The sequence below is a fragment of the Empidonax traillii genome, unplaced genomic scaffold, assembly GCF_003031625.1.
Source record: "Empidonax traillii isolate 1590-97213 ecotype Southwest subspecies unplaced genomic scaffold, ASM303162v1 scaffold717:size860381, whole genome shotgun sequence".
Lineage (NCBI taxonomy): Eukaryota > Metazoa > Chordata > Aves > Passeriformes > Tyrannidae > Empidonax > Empidonax traillii.
The window spans coordinates 211,351-234,324 of NW_020955910.1; the positions used below are offsets into that span (position 1 = coordinate 211,351).

Consider the following 22,974-nt stretch of genomic DNA (forward strand, 5'->3'; position numbering starts at 1 on the left):
GGGACGGCTGGGTGGGGCGGAGGGGCAAGGGTCACCCCCGGGAGGGAAGGGACACCCCGGGGAAGGGACACCAGGGAACATGGGCACCCCCGGGGAAGGAAGGGAAACCCCGGGGAAGGGACACCGCAGAACAAGGGCACCCTGGGGAAGGAAGTGGCACCCCAGGGAAGTGATACCCTAGGGAAGGAAGGGACACTGCGGGGAAAAGCCGCTCGTGCCGGGGAAGGGTCACCCGCTCCTCACCCGGCCCTGCCGCAGCCGGCCCGGAGGGCACCGGCGGCGCTGCAGCGGTACCGCGGGCCCCGGGAGGGGCCGGGACGGAGACCCCTCCGCTGCCCGAGGGAGGCGGCCGGGCCGGGGCACGGCTGGGCCGGGAAAAGGGACAGGGACAGGGATCGGGATCAGGATCGGGCCCGGCCCCCCCGCACTCACCGCGCGCCCCCCGCGCGGCCTCAGCCAATGGGGGCGCGGCCCGGCGCGGCCCCGCCCACCCGCGCGCGGAAGTGGCGCCCGGCCCCGCCCAATCGCCTTGGCGCGTCACGGCCGGGGCGGGGCCGGGGGCGGGGCCTGTCGGGGCGCGGCTCCGCAGGGTCCCCCCGCCCCTCCCTTCCCTTCCCGTCCCGTCCCGTCCCGTCCCTCCGCCATGGCGGCCACCGGCGTCCTGCCCTTCGTGCGCGGCGTCGACCTGAGCGGCAACGACTTCAAGGTGCGGGGGAGCGGGAACGGCAGTGGGAGCGGGGGCGGCCCGGCCACAGGGACCGGCGAGCCCGGGCCCCGCGCGGCGCTGTCAGGCCCGGCCCGGCCCCCCGGGCTGGGGAATCCCGGTACACCGGGGGTGGTGTCCAGGGTGGGCGGTCCCCGAGCCCCCGCCCTCTATGGCTGAGCAGCCTGCGGCTCTCCATGGGGTCCCAGAGAGACAGGTGGTCGTCGACCCTCTTCTTCCCAATCCCATTGGACTGGGGGATTCTGGCTCCCAGCCCCATCGTGCTGGGGTCTCCCAGCTCCTCAGCTCCCCATCCCATAGAACTAGGTGATCCCGACCCTATCCGGGCCCCAGTCCCATGGGAGTGGGTGATCTCAGACCTTGGTTCCCAATTCCATAGGACTATGTGATCCCAGCTCCTAATCCTATAGGACCAGGTGATCCTGGTCTCCCAGATCCCAATCCCATGGGACTCTGTGATCTGAGCTACCAATCCCATGGGATTGGACAATCCCGGTCCCTCACCCCCAAAACTATAGTACTGAGCGAGTTCCAGCTACCCATCCCATAGGACTGGGTCATCATGGCCCCGAGCTCCCAGTCCCATAGGACTGGGTGATCCCAACCCTGCCAAGCACCCAATCCCATAGGACTGAGTGATCACAGCCCCCAGTCCCATAGGACGGGGTGATCCTAGCCCCCCCAGTTCCCAATCACATGGGACTCGATGATCCCAGCCTCTCCCACTCCAGATCCCATACTTTTGGACAATCCCAGCCACACAGGGCCGGTCGGACCAAGGTCCCCAGTCCCTCCCCCCATCGGGGCAGGGGGTCTCCTCACCCTGGTCCTCCCACAGGGCGGGTACTTCCCGGAGCACGTGAAGGCCATGACCAGCCTGCGCTGGCTGAAGCTGAACCGCACGGGGCTCTGTTACCTGCCCGAGGAGCTCGCTGCCCTCCAGAAGCTGGTGAGCCCCTCGTTTCGGGAGGGAATGGGGCTCCACTATCCCGCTGGAGCTGTGGGATCCGAAGGGAGGCTGCTCCCTGCCAGCCCCGTGGCTCGTTGGCGGATGCTCTGGTGTCTAATAATAGGGCTGAGCTACGACGTGCGGTTGAAATCAGATGCAGGAGCTGTCAGGAGTGGGGTTGAGACTGGCTGGTAGTTGGTTTCACCTTGTTTTCCTAGAAAACCAGATGAAAAACCATGGTTAGATCCTAAGCCCCTTAACAGATGGGAAGAGGAATGGTTAGTGTGGGGAGGATTAAGGTTTTGGGGCTTTTTTTCCTCCTCTTCTGCTGAAATATATAAGGAGCAGCAGCTGGCAGCTGCCTGGCTTTGTTTTTCGGGCGGCTCTACCAGGCCCTTCCTTGGTGGAGCTCCTTGGTGGCTCAGCTTTGCTTTGGTGGTGTCCAGGAGCACTTCAGGAACCTCATTCAGTGGTTCAGTCAGATGAACACAGCGCTTTTAAACGCTGCCAGGAGTCCCCATCCCTGTGCCAGGTGCAGGGAATCCCTCCCTGCTGCTCGGAGCCGAGCTCCCCCTGGCCCTGCCACATGCTCAGTGTGGGGGGGGGGGGGGGACACGGCGAGACTTAAATCCTTAAATCCCGGGCATCCCGCCCACAGCCTGACAATTCCTCATTTTCCTGAGCAAGCAACAGCCGGGCTGGTGATACCCAGAGGAAAACGTTTCCCCTGGGAGATTCCTCCCACCCCCCACCCACCCCACGTCTGCCCATTTCCAGATCACCCGGTGAGAGGCGTTGATTTCCCGTCTCCAAGGACTGGGATGTGTTTGCTCAGGGACTGGAATGGGACTGCCACAGGCCAGCCCCGTGGCATCCCAGAGCACCCTGAACCCTGCAGCAGGGATGGGGTGTCCCAGCCAAGGCTACCCCAGGAATGTGGGCACGCTGGGACCAACCAACCAGTTTGAGACTGGGAGCGTCCCAGCAGCCCTGTGAGGGTCAGGACTACCAAGTCCCCAGTTCTGTTGGAGTGGAGGAGCCCCCACATCCATGTGGGGTCCCAGCTGTTGCTCTGAGCAGCCCCAGCTCCTCTCACTGGGGCTTGTCTGGGGCTCCCCTGCAGGAACACCTCTCCGTGAGTCACAACAGCCTGACCACGCTCCATGGAGAGCTCTCCGGCCTGCCCTGCCTCCGGGTGAGTGTCCCCCTCCTGCATCAGGTGTCCCCTGGCACCTGTCGGATCTGGGGGCACGCAAGGATCATGCCTGTCCACCTTGGGATGCTCAGCAGGTGGGTGAATTCCTGCCTGTCTCCCCTTTCCAGGCCATCGTGGCTCGTGCAAACAGCCTGAAGAACTCAGGAGTCCCTGATGACATCTTCCAGCTGGATGACCTCTCGGTGCTGGTGGGTGCAGAGTCTCCTCCTGAATCCCATTCCTGCACCTCAGTGTCCCCTTGTGCTCCTCGAGGAGCCCGTGCCTGAGTTCCAGGGAAGCTGCTGTGGGCTGGATGACCCTTTGGCAGTGCTTCCAGCCATAGCTGGGTTCCCCATATGCTGATCCAGCTCCTGCTGCTGTGCCCCTGGAGATGCCCCTCAGCCCTCAGGTTTGGGAGGTGGTGGCTGGAGGCAGGGCTGGGGGTGACACCCGCTTTGTGCTCCCATTTTTCCCAGGACCTGAGCTACAACCAGCTCACAGAGTGTCCCCGGGAGCTGGAGAACGCCAAGAACATGCTGGTCCTCAACCTGGGCCACAACAGGTGGGTCCAGAGCAGGGTGACCATCTGCCCCTGGGCACGGCCACCTCCATCCATCTGCTCTCTGCCCCTCCTCGAGGGAGGCCCGGGGCTGGTGCAGCTCCCAGGCAGCCCTGCATATCCCCATGTTCCCACAGCATCGACACCATCCCCAACCAGCTCTTCATCAACCTGACGGACCTGCTCTACCTCGACCTGAGCGACAACAAGCTGGAGAGCCTCCCGCCGCAGATGAGGCGCCTGGTCCACCTCCAGACCCTCATCCTCAACAACAACCCCCTCCTGCACGCACAGCTCCGGTGAGGCCCTGCTTTCCAGGCTGGATCCCAGTCTGCCGGGTCTGGGCCGGTGCCTGCTCCATCCTGAGGCTCTCCCTGGCCTGTGCTCCGCAGGCAGCTCCCGGCAATGACAGCCCTGCAGACCCTCCACCTCCGGAACACCCAGCGCACGCAGAGCAACCTGCCCACCAGCCTGGAGGGCCTGGTGAACCTGGCAGGTAGGCCCGGAGCACCCAGCCCCACGGAGCCCTGTGGGGGGGCTCTGCCACCCCCGGGATGGGTCTGGCTGGTGTTGTCACCACGTTGTCTCATCCCCCAGACGTGGACCTGTCCTGCAACGACCTCAGCCGTGTCCCCGAGTGCCTCTACACCCTGGGCAGTCTGAGGCGCCTCAACCTCAGCAGCAACCAGATCACGGAGCTGTCCCTCTGCATCGACCAGTGGACCCAGCTGGAGACCCTCAACCTGTCCCGCAACCAGCTCACCTCCCTACCTGTATGTCCCTTGCCATACGTGCCATCCCTGCCTGTGCTTCCATGGTTCTCCCTCACCCCGCCTTCTGCCCCTTCCCCAGTCAGCCATCTGCAAGCTGACCAAGCTGAAGAAGATGTACCTGAACTCCAACAAGCTGGACTTCGATGGGATCCCCTCGGGCATCGGCAAGCTCACCAACCTCGAGGAGTTCATGGCGGCCAACAACAACCTGGAGCTCATCCCTGAGAGCCTGTGCAGGTAGGAAACAGCCCACAGCTGGATCTGCTCTGTCCCCAGGAGGGGACACACAGACTGTCACCCTGGGCTGGCCCATCACCAGCATTGCTGTCCCACAGGTGCTCCAAGCTGAGGAAGCTGGTGCTGAACAAGAACCGCCTGGTGACGTTGCCAGAGGCCATCCACTTCCTGACGGACGTGGAGGTGAGCACCAGCACCCCCTGCCTCAGGCTGGCTCCACCACAGCCCTAGTGCATCCCAGCGATCCCAGGGCTGTAGGGTGAGGTGGGTGAGGTGAGGTCAGGTGGGCTTGAGGCACTCTGGCACACGGCTCTTCTCAGGCAGGGGAAGGATTCGGGGCTCCCTCCACATCCCCTCACCTCACCAAAGCCCAGGGCGCTCCGGAGGTCTCCATCCCACGCCACATCCTCGATGTCCCTGTAAGTAGGTGCTTCAGAGCACTGAGGCCTCTGTCCCCTCCTTGGCAGGTCCTGGACGTGCGTGAAAACCCCAACCTGGTGATGCCCCCGAAGCCGGTGGATCGGACCTCGGAGTGGTACAACATCGACTTCTCCCTGCAGAACCAGCTCCGCCTGGCCGGGGCCTCCCCGGCCACCGTCGCCGCTGCCGCTGCTGCAGGTGAGTGTGCATGATGGGGACAGCCCCTGGGAGAGCCTGGGGAATGAGCTGTGCTCCTTAGGGTGCCCCACAGCTGTCCTGGCTGCCTCTCACCCCGTCCCCGCGTCCCCAGGGAGCGGCACCAAGGACCCGCTGGCCCGCAAGATGCGGCTCCGGCGGCGCAAGGACTCTGCCCAGGACGACCAGGCCAAGCAGGTGCTGAAGGGGATGTCGGACGTGGCCCAGGAGAAGAACAAGAAGATAGAGGTGGGAGAGGGCATCGCAGTGACCCTGTCCCACCCCCTGAGCCAGCAGCCACCCGGTTGTTCCCAACTTGCTGACCTGTCTGTGCCCCACAGGAGAGCGGGGAGGCGAAGGCTCCGGACCTGAAGACGCGGCGCTGGGACCAGGGCCTGGAGAAGCCACAGCTGGACTACTCGGAGTTCTTCAGCGAGGACGTGGGGCAGCTGCCTGGCCTCTGTGTCTGGCAGATCGAGAACTTCGTGCCCACGCTGGTGGACGAGGCTTTCCACGGCAAGTTCTACGAGGCCGACTGCTACATCGTGCTCAAGGTACCCGGGGAGGACCGAGGGTCCCCCCACATCCCCAGCCTGGGGATGAAGCTGTCCCATCTCACACCCTGTCCTTTCCCAGACATTCCTGGATGAGAATGGTTCCCTCAACTGGGAGATCTACTACTGGATCGGGCAGGAGTCCACGCTGGACAAGAAGGCCTGTTCTGCCATCCACGCCGTTAATCTCCGCAACTACCTGGGGGCCGAGTGCCGCTGTATCCGGGAGGAGATGGGGGATGAGAGCGAAGAGTTCCTCCATGTGAGGCCAGCTCCTGGCTCCCCTGTAGCCCCCAGCCCCTCCTCTCCCACCCTCACCCTCTCCCTGCCCCCAGGTCTTCGACAACGACATCTCCTACATCGAGGGTGGCACAGCCAGCGGCTTCTTCACCGTTGAGGACACACAATATGTCACCAGGTACTGCTGGGGACAGGAGATGTGGGGGGCAGGCAGTGCCCCGTGTCCCACCATGGCTGTCCCTCCCCCAGGCTCTACCGTGTCTATGGGAAGAAGAATGTCAAGCTGGAGCCAGTGGCACTGAAAGGGACATCGCTGGACCCCCGGTGAGTGGTCAGGGGACATAGGACCTGCAGAAAGTCCAACAGGGTCCACCTGACACAGTGTAGCTGCAGCTCTGGGGTGAAAATGAGCCATTCCAGCACCTTCCTACAAGGATATGGGTCCAAACCCCACCTGGCAGCTGTGGTGCCCCTGCAGGGAGCCCCGGGGTGAGGGGGACACTTTGTGCATCCCACTGTCTCCTGACTCTTCTCACCATTCTCCACCAGGTTTGTCTTCCTCCTGGACCATGGCCTCGACCTCATGGTGTGGCGTGGGAGCCAGGCCACCTTGAGCAGCACCACCAAGGCCAGGTACGGCTGGTGAGGGGGCTGGGGGTGTGGGGAGCCCAGCTGCCATCTCACCTGCTCCTGCCACAGGCTCTTCGCCGAGAAGATCAACAAGAACGAGCGGAAGGGAAAGGCCGAGATCACGCTGCTCACCCAGGGCCAGGAGACCCCCGAGTTCTGGGAGGCACTGGGAGGGCAGCCCGAGGAGATCCGGCCCTGTGTCCCTGATGACTTCCAGCCCCACAAGCCCAAGCTGTACAAGGTGGGGAGGAGCTGTGTCCTTTGGGATGTGGGCACTGCTGGGGTCCTGCAGCCCCTCCTCACCTGTGTCCCCGTCCCCTCCGCAGGTCGGCCTCGGTCTGGGCTACCTGGAGCTGCCGCAGATCAACTACAGGCTCTCAGTGGAACACAAGAAGAGGCTGAAGGCTGATCTGATGCCAGAGATGCGCCTGGTAGGATGGGGCGGGGAGGTTCTCCCAGTCTGACCAGTGAGACTGGTTTCATGCCCCCTCTGCCTCCGGCTGTGCCCTGGGAGAGGCAGGTTCGGCCAGCAGCGCCTGGCTGGGGGATGCTCTGCTCTTCCCTGCTGTCAGGGTGTTTTCCAGCTGGGAATGTCTGACCGTCTCTTCCCTGGGATGCCCTCAGCTGCAGAGCCTGCTGGACACCAAGAGCGTGTACATCCTGGACTGCTGGTCCGACGTCTTCATCTGGATCGGGAGGAAGTCGTCGCGGCTGGTGCGGGCGGCGGCGCTGAAGCTGAGCCAGGAGCTGTGCACCATGTTGCATCGGCCCAAGCACGCCATGGTCACCAGGAACCTCGAGGGCACCGAGTGCCAGGTAGGGCACAGACCCCTTGGATGGGGTGCTGGGTGTCAGGGAGGGTGCTGTGGCCCAGGGTGTGTTATCTGCTGCTCCCCAGTTCACAGCTTGAATATCTGGAGGTGTCGGGATGTGGCACTCCGTGCTCTGGCCTAGTTACAAGGCGGTGATCGAACAGAGGTTGGATTCGGTGATCTTGGAGGTCTTTTCCAACCTTCGTGATTCTGGGATTTATTTAGGTGTTCAAGTCCAAGTTCAAGAACTGGGATGACGTCCTGCGTGTGGATTACACCCGGAACGCCGAGACGGTGCTGCAGGATGGTGGCTTGGCCGGCAAGGTCCGCAAGGACGCTGAGAAGAAGGACCAGATGAAGGCCGACCTCACGGCGCTCTTCCTGCCCCGGCAGCCCCCCATGCCCCTCAGCGAGGTAGGGTTAGGGACTCCTGTGAGTCCCCCCCTGGCATGGGCCAGGTGCTCGTGGAGGGGCCGGGGGTCTGATGGAGCACGTGGGGTCACAGGCAGAGCAGCTGATGGAGGAGTGGAACGAGGATCTGGATGGCATGGAGGGCTTTGTGCTGGAGGGCAAGAAATTCGCTCGCCTGCCCGAGGAGGAGTTTGGCCACTTCCACACCCACGACTGCTACGTCTTCCTGTGCAGGTGACACCCAGCTTGTGCCCACCCGGGGGCTGCTGGACCACCCCTTGTCCCCCACCTGCCTGCCCAGCCCCCCAGCCTGCCCCATCCCTCACACCACTCCCTGTTCTGGCCCTCAGGTACTGGGTGCCCGTGGAGTATGAGGAGGATGAGGAGAAGAAGAAGAAGGGTGAAGGCAAAGGGGAAGAGGAGGGTGAGGAAGAGGAGGAGGAGAAACAACCCGAAGAAGACTTCCAGTGCATCGTCTACTTCTGGCAGGGCCGGGAGGCCTCCAACATGGGCTGGCTCACCTTCACCTTCAGCCTCCAGAAGAAGTTTGAGAGTCTCTTCCCCGGCAAGCTGGAGGTGACACAGCTTGGGGGGTGACACGGGTACCCCTCTCTGCTTCCAAGACTGAGGGCAGAGGACAGCAGCAGAGATAGGGGCTGGCAGGGGGGTGCAGCTGGAGTTTGGGGTTGCATTTGGGGGGGTTCCCATGGCCCTGCTGACACCTACCCCTGTCCAGGTGGTGCGCATGACCCAGCAGCAGGAGAACCCCAAGTTCCTCTCGCACTTCAAGAGGAGGTTTGTGATCCACCGGGGCAAGCGGAAGGAGCGGGCCAGCCCTCCCCAGCCCAGCCTCTACCACATCCGCACCAACGGCGGGGCCCTCTGCACCAGGTCAGTGCTCCAGGGGCTGCTCCAGGCCAGGCAGCACCCACAGGGTCCAGGGTCCAGGAGGGATACCCACCGGTGGGCACAGCTGCCGGGTCTCCTGCTGATTTGTGCCTTGGGGGCTCCTTCTCCAGGTGCATCCAGATCAACACGGACTCTGCTCTGCTCAACTCCGAGTTCTGCTTCATCCTCAAGGTACTGCTCGGGGCTCAGCATCAGTAGGGATGCCTAGGTGCCCTCCTGCCCCCTGAGCAGCCCTGACTCTCTGCTCCCCAGGTGCCCTTTGAGAGCACAGACAACCAGGGCATCGTCTACACCTGGGTGGGCCGGGCGGCCGACCCCGACGAGGCCAAGCTGGCCGAGGACATCATGAACCACATGTTTGATGACTCCTACAGCAAACAGGTGAGTGGGGCTGAGTGCCAGCTTACCTGATTGACAGGGTCCACCCAGGTCACACTCAGACTGTCCCTGCCCTCGCAGGTCATCAACGAGGGAGAGGAGCCTGAAAACTTCTTCTGGGTGGGCATCGGGAGCCAGAAGCCCTACGATGAAGACGCCGACTACATGAAGCACTCCCGGCTCTTCAGGTGGGTGCTGGCCCAGGGAGGGCTGCTCCAATCTGGTTCCCCTCCTCCCACACTGCCCAGGCCCCTCCTCTCCCAGCTCTGTCCACCCCTTGGGAATCAACAAACCAAAACAGAGCTGCTCCATCACGTCCATTCCCTCTGCAGGAGCCAAGTCCTAACAAACTCATTCCTGATGCTGTCCCCTTCTGGCTCTCCCCACAGGTGCTCCAATGAGAAGGGTTATTTCTCCGTGTCGGAAAAGTGCTCGGATTTCTGCCAGGATGATCTGGCTGATGATGACATCATGCTGCTGGACAACGGGCGAGAGGTGAGCTGGGGGCTGGAGGCTGTCCTGGGTTCTGGATCTTCCAGCGGCTCCATGTGCTGAGCCCGACTGCTGGTCCTTCCCGCAGGTCTACATGTGGGTGGGCACCCAGACCAGCCAGGTGGAGATCAAGCTGAGCCTCAAGGCGTGCCAGGTAAGGCCTCCCTCCTTCTCCAGCTTGGGGCTGTGGGAGGGAAGATTTGGGCACTTCCATCTCCCCTCGAGGCCCGGGTCAGGGTGGTGCAGAACTCCTGGGCTGGTGAACGCCAGCCCTGGCGGTGGGCGAGGGCTGGGGACCCCCATGGCCGTGCTCTGCCCCAGGTCTACATCCAGCACATGCGCTCCAAGGACCCCGCACGGCCCCGCAAGCTCCGCCTGGTGCGGAAAGGAAACGAGCCCTGGCCCTTCACCCGCTGCTTCCACGCCTGGAGTGTGTTCCGCAAACCACCCGCCTAAGGGCTGGGGGCACCCGGTGCTCTGGCCATGGCCCCCCCGGCACGGCACGGCCGGACCCGGCACCCTGCGCTGCCGCACACGCTGCTCCCAGCCAGGCTCACGCCTGCTCCCAGCCAGGCTCGGCTTGGAGCCGCTTCCCCCCCGAGCCGGGGCCAGTGGGGAGCGCTGGGGCTCTGTCCCTGCCTTCTCCTGGCACAGAGCCCCTCCCTTTCCTGGGGGGGCCACTGTTACACCCTGCTTGGGGATGCCGCTGCCCCAAACCAGTGCCGAGCTCCCCCTGCGACTGGGGGGGCAGGAGCGATTCCCAGTCTGGGGGGAGGATGCTTTGCTAAGGAGAACTGGGGAGAGCGAGGGGCTCTCAGCCCTGGGCCTTACAGCTGGGGGATGTACAGCTGTCCTGGGGGACGGAACCCTGGCAGGGATCAGCCCATCAGGATCATATCAATAAAGGCTGCACTTCTCACCCCCACACTGTCCCAGGCTCTGTCTCACTCCCAAGTGGGGTCCCCCCCTCCCTGATCCTGCCCCTCCCACAGCTCAGGGGAACCCCAGCACTCACCTGGCTCCAAAGGCTCCCCGAACACCTGCAGCCCGGGCAGTTGATATTAAATGCTTTATTTTCAATATTAAAAACCAGTATTTTTAATAACTAAACAATGCTAAATACATCTTACCAAAAAAAAAAAAAACAAACCAAAAAAAAAAACAAACAAACCAAGGATGAGGTGTGGGGGGTGGTTCTACCAGGGACGCTACAGCCCCGGCCTCAGCCGGCAGCGACGGACCCGACCCCCCCAGCCACACACGTACCGCAAGAGAGCCCGTGGGGGGGCCACAACAGCCCTGGATCCCCCAAAAGACAGGGGCAGGGGCCAGGCTGAGCCCCGTGGGGGACAGCCACCATGGGCCAGGGGACAGAGCCGGCATCACCACAGCCCCCTGGGAGGGCAAGGCCGGGCTCAGAGCCCAGGGGGGATTTGGCACAGTGAGACCCCCAGGGTGGGGCAGCCCAGCCTGGGGCAGGAGGGGGCTGGGGCAGCCCTATCTGCCCCCCACCCGCCCCGCCCCGCCCAGCACCAACACAGACCAGGAGCAGGAGCCGGTGTGTATTCCCACAGCGTGATCCCATCCCAAATCCACCCATGGCAGGAATTAGTGTCAGAAAGGAGCAGCAGGCACGGAGCCCAACCTGGAGAATAGCCCTTGGAGAAGCCACTAAGAGAAAAAGGCCACCTGTGACCCCCCCACTGTGCCCCTCCCCAGGGTTGCTCAAGGACTCCGGTGCCTGCCTGGGAGCCAGGGGGTCCCCGCTGGGCTCCCCTGGGAATGGGACAGTCCCTGCATGGCAGCCGGAGCTGGCAGGGGACGGGGCTGTAAACTGCAGGGAGCCGGGCATGTAAACACAGACCAGGGTATGGGGGGGGCCGTGCCCAGGGGCTCCTGGCCCCCCACCTCCCCGAGGGACCAAAACCGGCGGACAAGGGGGGATCCCACGAGCCCCAGCCCTCCCCACGGAGCTGGGGAAGGAGCAGCATCCCCCAGGAAGGGGGCTCTGGAGCAGGGGACAGTGACACTCGACCGTGTATAAAAAAGGAAAATATCTTCCCCGGGAAGAGTTTGTGCCCCACGGGCCCGGCTCGGGGGTCCAGGGCCGGCGGCCGGGCAGGGAGGTGTGTGGGGAAGGTGCCGGAGCCGGGGCGCGCCGGCGGCCGGCGCGGATGTTAGAGAAGAGGCGAGTCTACGTTACAGGGGGAGGGGGCGCGGGGGGTCCAGTCGAGTCGCGCATCCCGGGAATCCGAGCACTGAGATGGGTCAGGGAGGCCGGCGGTGCCTGCGGGGGACACGGCCCCTGAGAAGGGGACTGGGAGAGCCAGGACACGCACCCCCCCCGCTCCCCTTCCTCCACCAGCCCCAGGGGCCGCAGCACATTCCCACTCCTCCCACGAGGGATGTGGATGCCAGGGCGTGGCGTTGGGTTCCCAGGAGGACCAAACCCCACTCCCACCCCAGGGACCAGCCCCTCACAGACCTCACTTGATGAGGATCCCTGTGGGCCGGGCCTCGTCCTCGCTGGCATTCCTCAGGTTCCGCTCTGCTTCCTCCGAGGACCTGGGGCAGAGCAGGGTCAGGGGCAGCTGAGGGCACTGCCACAGCCCCTTGGCACCAGTTAGCCCATTCCCACCCCACTCACGGCAGGAAATCCTTCACTTCCTCCACAGTGATGTCCCCGGTGGTGTCCAGGGGGTTCTCCAGGCTGCTGTTGGGGGAGTCGATGGGGCCAGGAGAGAAGGCAGCCAAGTGCTCCTCAGGGGACCCTGGAGAACAATAGGGACAAGAGGGATTGGAGGCAGCCAGGCCATGGAGCCAGCCCCAGGGCAGAGCCCACGGGATGTGGTGTCTGTGCCAGGACAGGGGGATCACTCACGGTCGCTGTCGGAGGGGGAGTGCTGGCCCTCGGGGCTGCGTGGGACGTGGGTGCCGTTCGCCTGCGGCAGCTTTGGCGTCGCCATCAAACTGTTGCTGGAAGGAAAGGGACAAGTTATGTCCAGAGCTGGTGCCAATGGGGTGGATGCACAGGGCAGCTGCCGCAGCAAAGCCCCCATGGCCCCTGGGCTGTGTCCCACCTGAGGCAGGAGGTGTCCTGGAGCCGGGCGACCTCCAGCCGGCACAGCGGCTCCGTCACGTTCCTGGCGCTCAGCGAGAAGCGCTCGAACTCGGATGGCGAAATTAGGTAGAAACCTAGAGAAGGGACAAGAGGGAGCCTCAGGGGGCTGCAGCAAAGGACAACGTCCCGTTGATGTGGGATGTCACCTGGTGCCCTCACCTTGGCCGTGCTTGGTGAAGACACAGGAGGCAATGCCGCTGATGTCCTCCTTGCGGATGCAGCTGTAGTGGACCTGGGGCCGCAGGCTGGGCACGGTGAAGATGTGGATGTCCCCCAGGTTGGTGAGACAGGCCAGGCAGTTCTCCAGCCGCTCCTCGGAGCCGGCGCTGGCCAGGCTCACCAGAGCCACCTTCCGCACCCGGCAGCCCTCGTGCGCCGTCAGCTTGAACTTGGTCTTGGCACTCACTTTGGGCAGCGTGAAGACCTGGGAGGAGAAGAGGAGCCAGGTGTCAGAGGGGAACAGGAACCTGCGGGGTTTTGGTGGACACCTTTGCCCTTAGCAAAGGGCAGCACCTTCCCCTTGGATCCACCACCCTGGGGACAGGCATAGGAGGGCTCCCAGATCTGGCTGGTCACCTCCAGCCCTGTTCCTGCACAATGGGGACATAGGAATGTTGTGTCCCATCCCTTCCGCAGCAGGACAATGAACCCCATGCTCACCTTGAACTGCTCCTCCGATGAGATGAGCATGGAGTGGCTGCCCTGCATGTCGGGGGCCTTGGCGAGGTCCCGAGACACCTCGTAGGGCTCAGGCAGGGGGTTCCCCCGGCCATCCAGCACTGCGATGGCCACCACTGGCGCCCGGTGCATCAGCTGGATCTCCTTCCCCAGCACCGCCTCCACCGCCCGCTCTGAGAACTTCTCCTGCGACGGCACCTCCAGGGCGTAGGCGAACACCGACCCCGAGTTGGTCCCTGCCCACATCGTGGGGCCGTGGTGGGCGGCTGCAGTGGTGGGAGCAGTGTCAGAGCCCCCTCGGCACAGCACCAGCCAGACCCAGCTCAGGGGCTTTCCCTGGTGAGGTAGGGGGGGTCTCACCATCGCGGAGGAAGGTGTCGGCAAAGTAGAGGCACCGCACGACCCCCGAGAGCGAGTCATCGGCCGAGCGGGGCTCGATCCGCCGCTGCACCGGTGTCATCTCCACCTCGGGGGGCCCCGCCTGCTCCGCCAGCTGCGCGTTGGCCTCCTGCACCTGGGGAGGGGGACATGGGCTCAATCCCTGCCCAGCGGGGACAGGGAGCCACAGTGGTGGCCCCCGCTCCCTGCCCACCTTGCTGGAGGGGCTGCTGGCGTTGAGCCTCTTCTTGCCGGACACGCGGCTCTTGCGGATGCGGCGGAAGGACTGGCGCAGGGACTTCTTGAGGGACTTCACGCGGGACAGGGGCCCCTCCATGGCCAGTGAGTCGTTGGGGTGCAGGGTACACCTGCGGGCACCGATGACGCTCAGCACCCAGACCCCGCCGCGTCGCTCTGGGGTGTCCCCGGCACCGAGAGCCCCCCATACCTGGCCAGCACGGGGTTGCGCCGGTAATAGTCGAAGAGCCCGAAGCCGTGGCTGGTGCCGAAGGCCACGAGGTTCCACTCGGAGTGGAGGGTGACGGCGGTGACGGCGGCGGGGGGGACGCACTGCACCAGCACGCTGGGCTGGAAGCCGGGGGCGAAGTGCAGGGGGCCGTTCCGGGGGGCCAGCCGGTCGTGCCCCTTCCAGGTGAAGCCCTCGCGGTCCTGCAGCAGGTCCACCGTGGCCACGCTGACCGCGTGCTCCGACTTCTCGTCGCTCAGCTCCATCACCAGCACCTGCAGGGACAAGCATGGATGGCGGGGCACGTGCTGGACCCCCCCAGACAGCCACCTTGCAGCATGCCAGGGGCTAAATCCCATGGGTAGGAGCCCTTCAGGGACAGCCATGGGGATCTCTGGGGTTTGCAGCCCCCCCCAACGCTGTGGGTCCCCAAGTGGGGAGCCGAGAGGTGCCCGGCAGCCCCCGCTCTGCTCTCTCTGCCCTACCTGCCCTGCTGTGCCTGCCACCACCATCTTGGCCGTGTACTTGCAGAGCGCGATCTTCTGCACACCCAGGCGCGGGTCATCGCTGTAGGGATCAAAGCAGCCCACCTGGGGAGGGGGGGGACAGGTGAAGGGGGGCTGGGACCCTTCACACAGCTGTGGGGTGGGCCCCCCGCTGCAACCCCCATCCTCCCAGCAGCTGTGGCACATGGCATCACGCCCAGGGAAGGTCTGTCTCCACGCACCCCCGACTCTCCCCCTCCACCAGGGCACACCCGCGGGACGGGGCCCACGGAACAAACGTCCCTTGTGTCCCCACGGTGCGTCACACGGCAGCTGTGCCCTGAGCCGGGGGACACGTCCCCAGGGCGCAGCCGGGATGGCTCCGGCAGGTGCACCCCTTGTGCCCGCCTCTGGGCTTGCCCCCCTCTGTGCTGGCAGAGCCAGGGGGGTGCTGGGATCCATGGCAGTGCCCCCCCGCCCTGGGGACCTCACCTTGCGGAACGGCGGCCACTCCTCCTCGCCCGCCTGGTTGAGGCTGTCGTTGTGCTCACAGTCTGTCTGGAAGATGCTGGCGGTGCCCAGCTTGTAGAGGGGCTTCAGGGAGACCCCCGAGGCGTCCCAGAACCGCACCGTGCCGTCCTCGTGCCTGCGCGGGGGGGCCCTGTCAGCACGGGGCCCCGACATCTGCCCGGCTAACAAGAGCCGCCTGTGTGCTGGCAGCCACCGAGCCAGAGGGGGGGACGAGGGGGGACAGCACAGAGGGTGACACACTCATGCCCAGCCATCAAGCTGAATGAGGAAAGGCAGCCCACCCAGCATGTGGCTGGGCCTCACCACCGCCCCATCCCAATCCTCCACTGCAGGAAGGGGTGAGGATGTGTGACCCCCTCCCAGTTTGGGTTTCACAAGCCCCCCACTCCCACTGCCAGGCCACTCACCCAGTGAGGAGAAGCCCCCTCTGCGTGGGCTCCTGGGCCAAGTTCTTCCCCCCATCAATGGGCCAAGCCTGGAGGGAGAGATGGAGAGGGGATGGAGGGAAGGAGGGAGGGATGGAGCCCACCAGCCCAGCCTTGGGGGCTCGGGGGGTCTCCCTCCCCACCACGCCGGTCACTGACCGCAGAGGATTGCCGGGGGCTCTGCTGCTCGCCGACACTGACAATCCTCTCCCAGAGCTTCAGGGGCACGTTGGAGACATGACACGAGCAGGTGATGGCAGAGGAGTGGAGGGGTGCCAGGTATGGGGCGGGGATGGTGGGCCAGCCCGGCGTCTGGAGGTCGATGGCCACCAGCTCCTCCTCCACCAGCACCACGAGGGCTCGGGGGTTCTCAAAACCTGGGGAGAGGGGAGATGGCTGCAAAGAGAGACCCCCCCACACCACCACCACCACCACCACCACTCGCTCCCCAGGGTGGCCCAGGCTGCACGCACCTCCCTCGGGCACCTCTGCAGCCTGCACGGTGAAGAAGTCGATGACGCGGGAGGTGAAGTCGAGCGTTGCCAGGCTCTGGCCCTGCAGCACGCTCACACAGTGCCGGTCACCGTAGCTGGCCCGTGGCATCCCCCCGCTGAAGATGATGAAGGGGTTCCTGGGTGGGAGGAAGCAGCTTCCATCAGACCCCCGGGCCCCCCTTGTGGCCCCTGTGCCCACCCCCAGCCCACCCACGTACCCCGACTCGCAGGTGCGCCAGAGGATTTTGCTGATGGCTTTGCAAGGGAACGGACCTGAAAGGAAGACACCGACCCTGCGGTTGTGGCACCAGGCTGGGGGGGATCAGCTCCCAGCCCCAGAGGCCCCCCCAGACCCCTATCCCATACCATAGGGGATGGTGGACATGACGGGTTGCTGTGTCCTCTGGCCGGTGCCACTCACCGCCCACACCATGTACCCGCCGTCGCTGTGGGAGCTGACGATGCTCTTCCCGCTCTGCTCCCAGGCCAGGCTCTCCAGCTGCTGTGGGGGCACACGGGGGGCTCAGCATCCAGATGGGGACACACACACACACACACACGAGGTCACAGCCCTGCCAGCCCCCCACCAGCCCCGGTACCTGGTTCCCCAGGAAGAGGTGCTGCACAACACGCATGCTCTGCTCCCAGAGGACCACCAGCCCCCGGCTGTACCCGATGAGGATCCGGCCGCCGTCACGCGGGTGCTCCTGGATGGATTCCACCGGCCCCAGCGCCTTCCCGCAGCGGTATTCATCAGGGACACTGTGAGGGGACACACACACAGGGGGTCAGGGGGGACTCGGGGTGGTGGGGAGGGGACACGGAGCCTGCAGGGCTCTCACCTCTGCAGGATCTCATCCGGGAAGAGGGTCTCGTCCTCCAGCAGTGTCAGGGTGGGCAGGGTGAGGAAGTACACGGCACCACCCTCGGTGCCCAGGCAGACCACCGGGCTGGCAGACATCGGCAGGACCACCGTCACCCGCGTGATGCCGGGGGAGCAGCTGGAGGGGGGGTTGCGAGGCTGTGTAAGCACCATGCCGGGTCTGGGGGGGCAGCGGAGAGCCCCCAAACCTCCCCTGTCCCATCCCTGCATCCCCACTCCCCTGGGCCCAGGAGGATGGGGACAGGGACAGCTTTAGTGCTGGCAGCAATGAGAGCCATTAATCACCCCAGGGCCCTGCCAGCACCTATAAAAAGCCCAGGGCTGCGCTGCATCCCCCCAGCACCCCTGTCGGGATCGGAGGAGGATCTCAGTGGAGAAAACACCACGGCTGAGGGGACCTTGGCCACCGTCCCGCCGGAGCAGGGCGGTTGCTCCCACGCGCCGTTCCCAGCCGGCAGCGTTATCCCTTTGGCTGCAGCCCCGCGAGGGAGCGGCTGGGACCACCCCCCCAGGCAAGTACTTAGTGCTGCCGGACCCTGGGCGTCCTGGGAGGCCGAAGCTGCGGGTCTCTTCCAGGTGGGAGCAGCCTTCCTTCTGGCAGACCTCCCAGAGGTGCAGCGTGTTGTCATCCAGCAGAGAGAGGAGCCAGCCCTGAGGATGGGGGGATAATAGTGGGGTGTATGGGGCCCGGGGGGGTTGCTGCCAGGCCCCCCACCCAGGACACCCACGTACCTGGCCAGGTAGGAAGTGCAGCTGGGTGACAGTGGCCGTCTCCTTGTGCAGTCCTGTCAGCTCCACACCCGGTGCGCCGTATCTGGGAGGGCCGTCAAAGAAGCAACGAGGGTAGAGCCCCCCAGCCCCCCAGTGAACCCCAGGACTCCCCGAATTCCCTCAGGTCACGGTTCTGTCAGCAGGTGCCAGTTTAGCCTCCTGTCCCTGGGAGAGCCAGGGCAGAGCATCCCTGGTTGTGCCACATGTCAGAGCCGGCCTTGGCACCACTGTCCCCAGCTGGGATCCACCAAGCTCCTCTGACTGCGACACTCCAGGCCAGGCTGGGATCCACCAAGCACTTTCAACTCCAACCGGGATGCCCCGGGTCAGGCTGCGGCCAACACACGGCCGGGGTGGGTGTGTGAGAGGCGCCGGGAGCCCCGGCACGCACCGGCAGCGGGGTGGGGTTCGGCATGCGCCGGCACAGCCTCACTCACCCAACTGGTCCCGGCTCCTTCAGTGACGCTGCTCGGCAGGAACCGGGGCAGGACCCGTGCAGTGGCTCCAGCACCGCACGGAGCACCCCGGCCTGGCATCCCCCACACCCCCAGACCCGACCAGCTGCTCCCCCCAGCCCGGTGTCAGCGGTGTACGGCACAGCCACATCTGAGCACGCTGTGTGCCAGGGGTCCTCGCCCCCAGCTGCCTCCCGGTGCCCTCAGCACAGGGAACCAGCCCATCAGCTCTGCCCAGCCGGACAGGCAGGAGCTGTCTGGCAGCGCCGGGCACGGCTGAGCTGGCAGAGCCGGGTGGGAGCTGCGGAGTTTTGGGGAGAGCAGACAATGGGGTGTGCGAGGTGGAGCACGCAGGGGGCTCTGGGTGCTAGGCAGGGGGGGGATGCCACCCATCCTCGCTTATCCTGGGGTCTTTCCCCACCAAAACTGGTGCTGAAAGCTGAGAGCCCTCAGGGCAAGTAGCTCAGGAACACCGGTGTATGGGAGAGGGGGCCAAGCCCAGGGACCCCAAGCTGCCCCAGGAGACCCCCCAGGCGCTGGCATCCCCTTGATGCTGGACTGCCCCTGCAGCCAGATCCACCCAGCCCGGCCAGGGAGCACCCACGGGTGCCCCCACTAACCAGTAACGCCAGTCAGGCCAGCTCTGGCTGCTGCCTCACCCGGGCCGGCTTCCTTGGCACCACCAACCTACAGAAGCATCTTTGTGGCGGCAGCAGGAGAGGGGCTGGGTGGGCACGGGGTGCAGGACCACACTTGTGGGTACCACCCCAAAACCACCCCCGCAGAGGATGCTCGGGGCGCCGCAGCCCCCGCAAGAGCATCCCCACGAGGCTGGGGGGGCTCAGGCGGGACCAGCAGCCCCCGGGTGGGCGGGCAGGCGGGAGAGCGGGGCGGCCGGCGACGTCGCGGCCGGGCTGGCACCCGGGCGGCCCCGGCAGAACAAAACACGCCATCTTTGTGCTCGGGAGGCCGCGAGCCGCCGGTCTGGGGGAGGGGGAGCAGCGCGGCCCCCCCGCACCCCGACCCCGACCCCGCTGCGGGCGCAGCCGCCCCCGCGCCCCCACCCCGCATTCCTGCGGCGCGGGGCCCCCCGAGCATGGGCCGCATCCAGCCCTGGCCGCCCGCCAGCAGCCCTCTGAAGTCTCCCTGCACGCTGCCGGCAACAAAAGCCCGGCCGGCGTCCCCTGCTTCGGCCCCCCACCCGGGACCGGGCTCAGCGCCCACCGCAGCCCCTCACCCCGGCGCCGGGCCGGCCAGAGCTCCCGCTGCCCCCCTCCCACCCCCCCGAGGGCTGCGAGGATGCACGGAAGCCCCACGGGATGCGGGGGTGACACCGGGAAGGACCCCTACTTGGGATGCCACCCAGGACGGCCAAGTGCCTTTGCCCACACCCCCCCTTGCAAAGTTTTGGGTGAGGTGGGGGTTTCCTCCAGCCTCCCCTTTCCCGCCCAGCCCAGCTGCAGCACAGCTGGACGGATGGATGGACGGATGGACGCCAGCGGAGCAGGAGCTGCCGGATGGGCCAGAAGCAGCACAGCCACGTCTCCAAGCATTCCCCAGGATGGAGAGAGCCAAAGGAGTCCAGGAGGGCTTGGGGGGGATCCTTACCTCCTGCTCATGGGGGGAAAAGGATACAGTTTGACGGCTCCCGCCTTGGTGCCGATGGCCATCACGCGCAGCACGGGGTCATAGGCCAGGGCGCTGGGCTGGCTGGGGAAGCCGTGCTCCACCGTCTGCCAAGGGGACAGGGAGGTCAGAGCGGGACTCCCCACCAATGACTCCCACCCAGATACCCCTCATAGCCCCCTATAACCCCCATGGCTCTGATCCCACACCAGCCTGAGCATCACCCCTACAGTGGGGAATCACAAGGATGCTGTCTTGCCCCACTGCCACCAAGCAAGGCCTTGGGGAGCGGGGACATCACTTCTCACCCCTTTTCTACTCAGCACCCCGAAACCCAACCCAAGAGCCACACTGAGTACTGGGGTAGGTCTGAGCTTGCTCAAACTGCCCCACCACCCACCGGCACTTTGGGGATGGCACCCCCTGCTCTAAACCCCCTGCCCAAGGCAGGGACACCCCAGGAGGGGTGAGCAGGACCCCCACCGTGTCATCACCGGGGGTCCCCAATGCCGGGCGGCAGAACCAGGCGAGCGGGACCCGCCAGCACCCGGGACATCCCTGCTGGAGCCGAGTGCCGCCTGCGGGCACCTTCCCAAGGAAGTCCCGGCCGGTGATGGCATGCCCAGGCTCGCCTGCTGGGGAGGGGCTGCCGCCTGGCAGCGGGGGGACGCGGGGGGCACCCACCGCCCCGAAGGGACCGCAGGGCTCCCGAGGGCAGCTCGGCTGAGCAGCCGCGGCGTGATCAGACGATACGGAGCCCGTCGGAGCCAGACTGGCCGGATCCTGACCTGCTCCCTTTGTCTGGGGCATCCCGAGAGGTGCAGCGGGGTGGCTTTTCACACCCGCCGGCGGCAGCCACCGTCACCCAGCTCCTGCTCCCCTCCCAAGGGACACCTTTGGGAGCGGGACAACGTCCCCAGCCCGTCCAAGGCATCCCAGCCTATCCCAGTGGGTCCCAGCCCATCCTAGGGATGAGGTAGTGGATGCTCGTGGGTGCTGATCCGTGTGGCAGCCCCATGCAGGGCCATCCCGAATCCCCCTGGGATGCATGCTGGGCTGGAGGAAGGAGCTGGGACAGCAGCAGCGCAGGGACGCCACAGTGATGCTTTAGGTCGGGGTCCAACGTGATGACAGCGGCAAAGACTCCCCAAAAAGCGCTGTCCCAGCTGCTCCCAAGCACTCCCATCCCAGACGGGGGCCCGGTTCAGCCCCCCACCCGCAGCCCTCCCTCCCGCCCGCAGCGGGGCCGCATCCGGCAGGCTGTGCCGGCCGGCCAAGGCGCGCTCCCGGCCAAATTACAGCAAATCCCAGGCAGATCTGGAGCTCGAGAGGAAAAACAACCGTTAATGGGAGGCAGGTGGGCAGCCGGCGGCCCCACCGCTGGGACGGCCGGAGCGGGGCTCCCACCGGCCCCTCCTAGGACATCCCACCAGCAAAAACCCCACAGGATACCCCCCTTGGGCAGGATCCGGCCGTGGGAATGCACTCCCCAAAAACGGGGGGCTCCAGCTGGGCTGAGCCTTTCACCCCGGCCAGACCCCCTCCGGGGGGATCAGGGCCATTGCTGGGCAGGGGGTGTTGGTTCTGATCCCCCCCCAGCACACCCCAACATCTCTCAGCTCGGCCCCACTGTGTGACAACCCGGGGGTCCCTGCAGTGCATGGCCCCGTCCCTGCAGTGAGTTGGGCAAGTACCCAACGGCAGTGCCAGGATGTGCCAGAGGATGGACAGACACGGTTTGGGCTCCTCCAGGGCCCACTGCCGGTGGTCTCCTACCCCCCGGGGCCAGTGCAGGAGGGTGGTCCCAACGCTGCGGGGCTCCCGGGATGGGGTGCAGGGAGTCCCAGGCGGGCACAGCCCGATGCCCTGAGGGAAAGGTCCCCCACCCCAGGGCTCGCAAGGTCCCTCCAGCCTTGTTCGATGATCTTGGGGGCATCTCCCACCCCGAATGAGGGAGCTGAGTGGGAAACGTCCCCAGTGCCCAAACTCTGCAGTCCGATGACCCCCGAGCCCCACAGGTCTGGGGTGCAAGGGGATCAAGCCCTGGGGATAATCAGCCCTTCCTTCCGACACAGGGGATCCAGCACCACCAATATCCCGCTCTTGAGGAGATTGGGGCGAGGGGCTGAGCCCCGCACGGGGGGTGCAGCCAGGGATGCTTCGGGGTCAGACAGGGTGGGGGACCACGGGACACCCCGAAACGCCGGCGAGCGAGGCCTGAGGGAAGCCCCGGGACAGGGCGAGTGCGGGAACGGGGACGCTCCGGGAAGGGGCTGGGAGGAGGGATGGAGGTGCGAGGGTCGCATCCTGCCCCCGGGCACTCCGCGGGATGAGCGCAGCTCCCCGGGGCGCATCCCGCACCCGGGGGCTCCCGGTAGCCACCGCCGGGGGTGAATCCTCCCGCACCCCTGATCCCGGGCGTCCCCTTTCCCGGCAGCCCCGCTTCCCCGGCGGTGCCCCCTTCCCGGGAGTGCCGGGGGGTCCCGGTGCGCGGCTTCCCGGGGATTCACGGTGCTCCCGGGGGGGGGGGGGGGGGCGGTGCCCCGCACGCCGCTCGCCTCGCCGCGGGCAGCATCCCGCGCCGTGGGGTCCCGCAGCCCCGCGCCCTCAGGCAGGGGGGGTGCCCGCACCCCGCACCCCGCCCGGTGCCTCCCGGTGCCTCCCGGCGGTCGCCGCCCCCCCGGGACCCTCCGCTGCGCCCCGCGCTTGCCCCGGACGCACCTTGCTGAAGGCGAAGAGGTCGTGGCGGAGCCGGTCGCGGTTCGGGTCGGCACCCTGCCGCCGGAACCGAAACTTCATCATGGTGGGGCCGGCGGCGGCAGCAGCGGCGGCGGCGGCGGCGCGGTACCGGGCGGGGCGGGCGCGGCCGGCGGTGGCGGGGCCGGTCCCGGTCCCGGAGGGCGGTGCTGGTGTCGGGCGGGCGGGGCCGGCAGGGGGCGCGGGGCCGGTGCGGGGTCCCCGGTACCGGTGCGGGGTCCCGGTGCGCGCGCCCGCCGAGCCCGGGCAGGCACCGCCGCGGCGGGGGCGGGGCGGAGGGGGGGGGGCCTTGACGGGCAGCTCCTCCCGCCAATCCCCGCGCGGGAACGCGCGCCGCGCGCCGCGGCCCCGCCCACCCCCTGCCGCGCGTGCGCCGCCGCGAGGCACGATGGGGGTTGTAGTCCTCATCCCCCCTCTGCTCCGCGC

At 66.2% G+C, this 22,974-nt stretch overlaps 2 protein-coding genes across 2 annotated transcripts; one reads left to right on the forward strand and one right to left on the reverse strand.

Moving 5' to 3' along the window:
• The first annotated feature begins 579 nt into the window (after positions 1 to 579).
• On the forward strand, positions 580 to 10,403 carry FLII (FLII actin remodeling protein). The gene is made up of 30 exons (XM_027900299.1): positions 580 to 706; positions 1,563 to 1,673; positions 2,797 to 2,868; positions 2,997 to 3,077; positions 3,345 to 3,430; positions 3,565 to 3,726; positions 3,820 to 3,923; positions 4,025 to 4,200; positions 4,280 to 4,437; positions 4,536 to 4,620; positions 4,905 to 5,055; positions 5,168 to 5,301; positions 5,394 to 5,606; positions 5,689 to 5,868; positions 5,942 to 6,024; positions 6,096 to 6,170; positions 6,396 to 6,479; positions 6,546 to 6,717; positions 6,803 to 6,907; positions 7,101 to 7,292; positions 7,514 to 7,702; positions 7,794 to 7,933; positions 8,050 to 8,275; positions 8,436 to 8,590; positions 8,719 to 8,779; positions 8,861 to 8,989; positions 9,068 to 9,174; positions 9,376 to 9,481; positions 9,567 to 9,632; positions 9,800 to 10,403. Exons 1-30 carry the CDS (start codon positions 644 to 646, stop codon positions 9,932 to 9,934), a joined length of 3,801 nt encoding a protein of 1,266 aa, XP_027756100.1. The 5' UTR covers positions 580 to 643; the 3' UTR covers positions 9,935 to 10,403.
• On the reverse strand, positions 1,319 to 22,605 carry LLGL1 (LLGL scribble cell polarity complex component 1). Its single transcript, XM_027900300.1, has 24 exons — positions 22,513 to 22,605; positions 19,801 to 19,898; positions 17,672 to 17,753; positions 17,460 to 17,590; positions 16,899 to 17,057; positions 16,656 to 16,818; positions 16,423 to 16,558; positions 16,275 to 16,329; positions 16,036 to 16,193; positions 15,722 to 15,939; positions 15,545 to 15,612; positions 15,099 to 15,252; positions 14,607 to 14,711; positions 14,104 to 14,396; positions 13,870 to 14,023; positions 13,638 to 13,791; positions 13,260 to 13,543; positions 12,759 to 13,023; positions 12,559 to 12,673; positions 12,360 to 12,454; positions 12,126 to 12,249; positions 11,964 to 12,043; positions 10,629 to 11,765; positions 1,319 to 1,330 (listed from the first exon to the last, which is right to left on the reverse strand). Exons 1-22 carry the CDS (start codon positions 22,591 to 22,593, stop codon positions 11,965 to 11,967), a joined length of 3,171 nt encoding a protein of 1,056 aa, XP_027756101.1. The 5' UTR covers positions 22,594 to 22,605; the 3' UTR covers positions 1,319 to 1,330; positions 10,629 to 11,765; position 11,964.
• Between the last annotated feature and the right edge of the window lie 369 nt (positions 22,606 to 22,974).

Bases quoted from the DNA above. Each gene is read 5' to 3' on its own strand.
- LLGL1 (XM_027900300.1), bottom strand. From the start codon at position 22,593: ATGATGAAGTTTCGGTTCCGGCGGCAGGGTGCCGACCCGAACCGCGAC. The intron at 17,754-19,800 runs GTATCCTTTTCC...CGGCCCTCCCAG, and splicing joins AAGGCGGGAGCCGTCAAACT to ATACGGCGCACCGGGTGTGG. The intron at 13,544-13,637 runs GTGAGACCCCCC...CCACCACTGCAG, and splicing joins CGACACCTTCCTCCGCGATG to CCGCCCACCACGGCCCCACG.
- FLII (XM_027900299.1), top strand. From the start codon at position 644: ATGGCGGCCACCGGCGTCCTGCCCTTCGTGCGCGGCGTCGACCTGAGC. The intron at 707-1,562 runs GTGCGGGGGAGC...GTCCTCCCACAG, and splicing joins TGAGCGGCAACGACTTCAAG to GGCGGGTACTTCCCGGAGCA. The intron at 6,480-6,545 runs GTACGGCTGGTG...CTCCTGCCACAG, and splicing joins AGCAGCACCACCAAGGCCAG to GCTCTTCGCCGAGAAGATCA.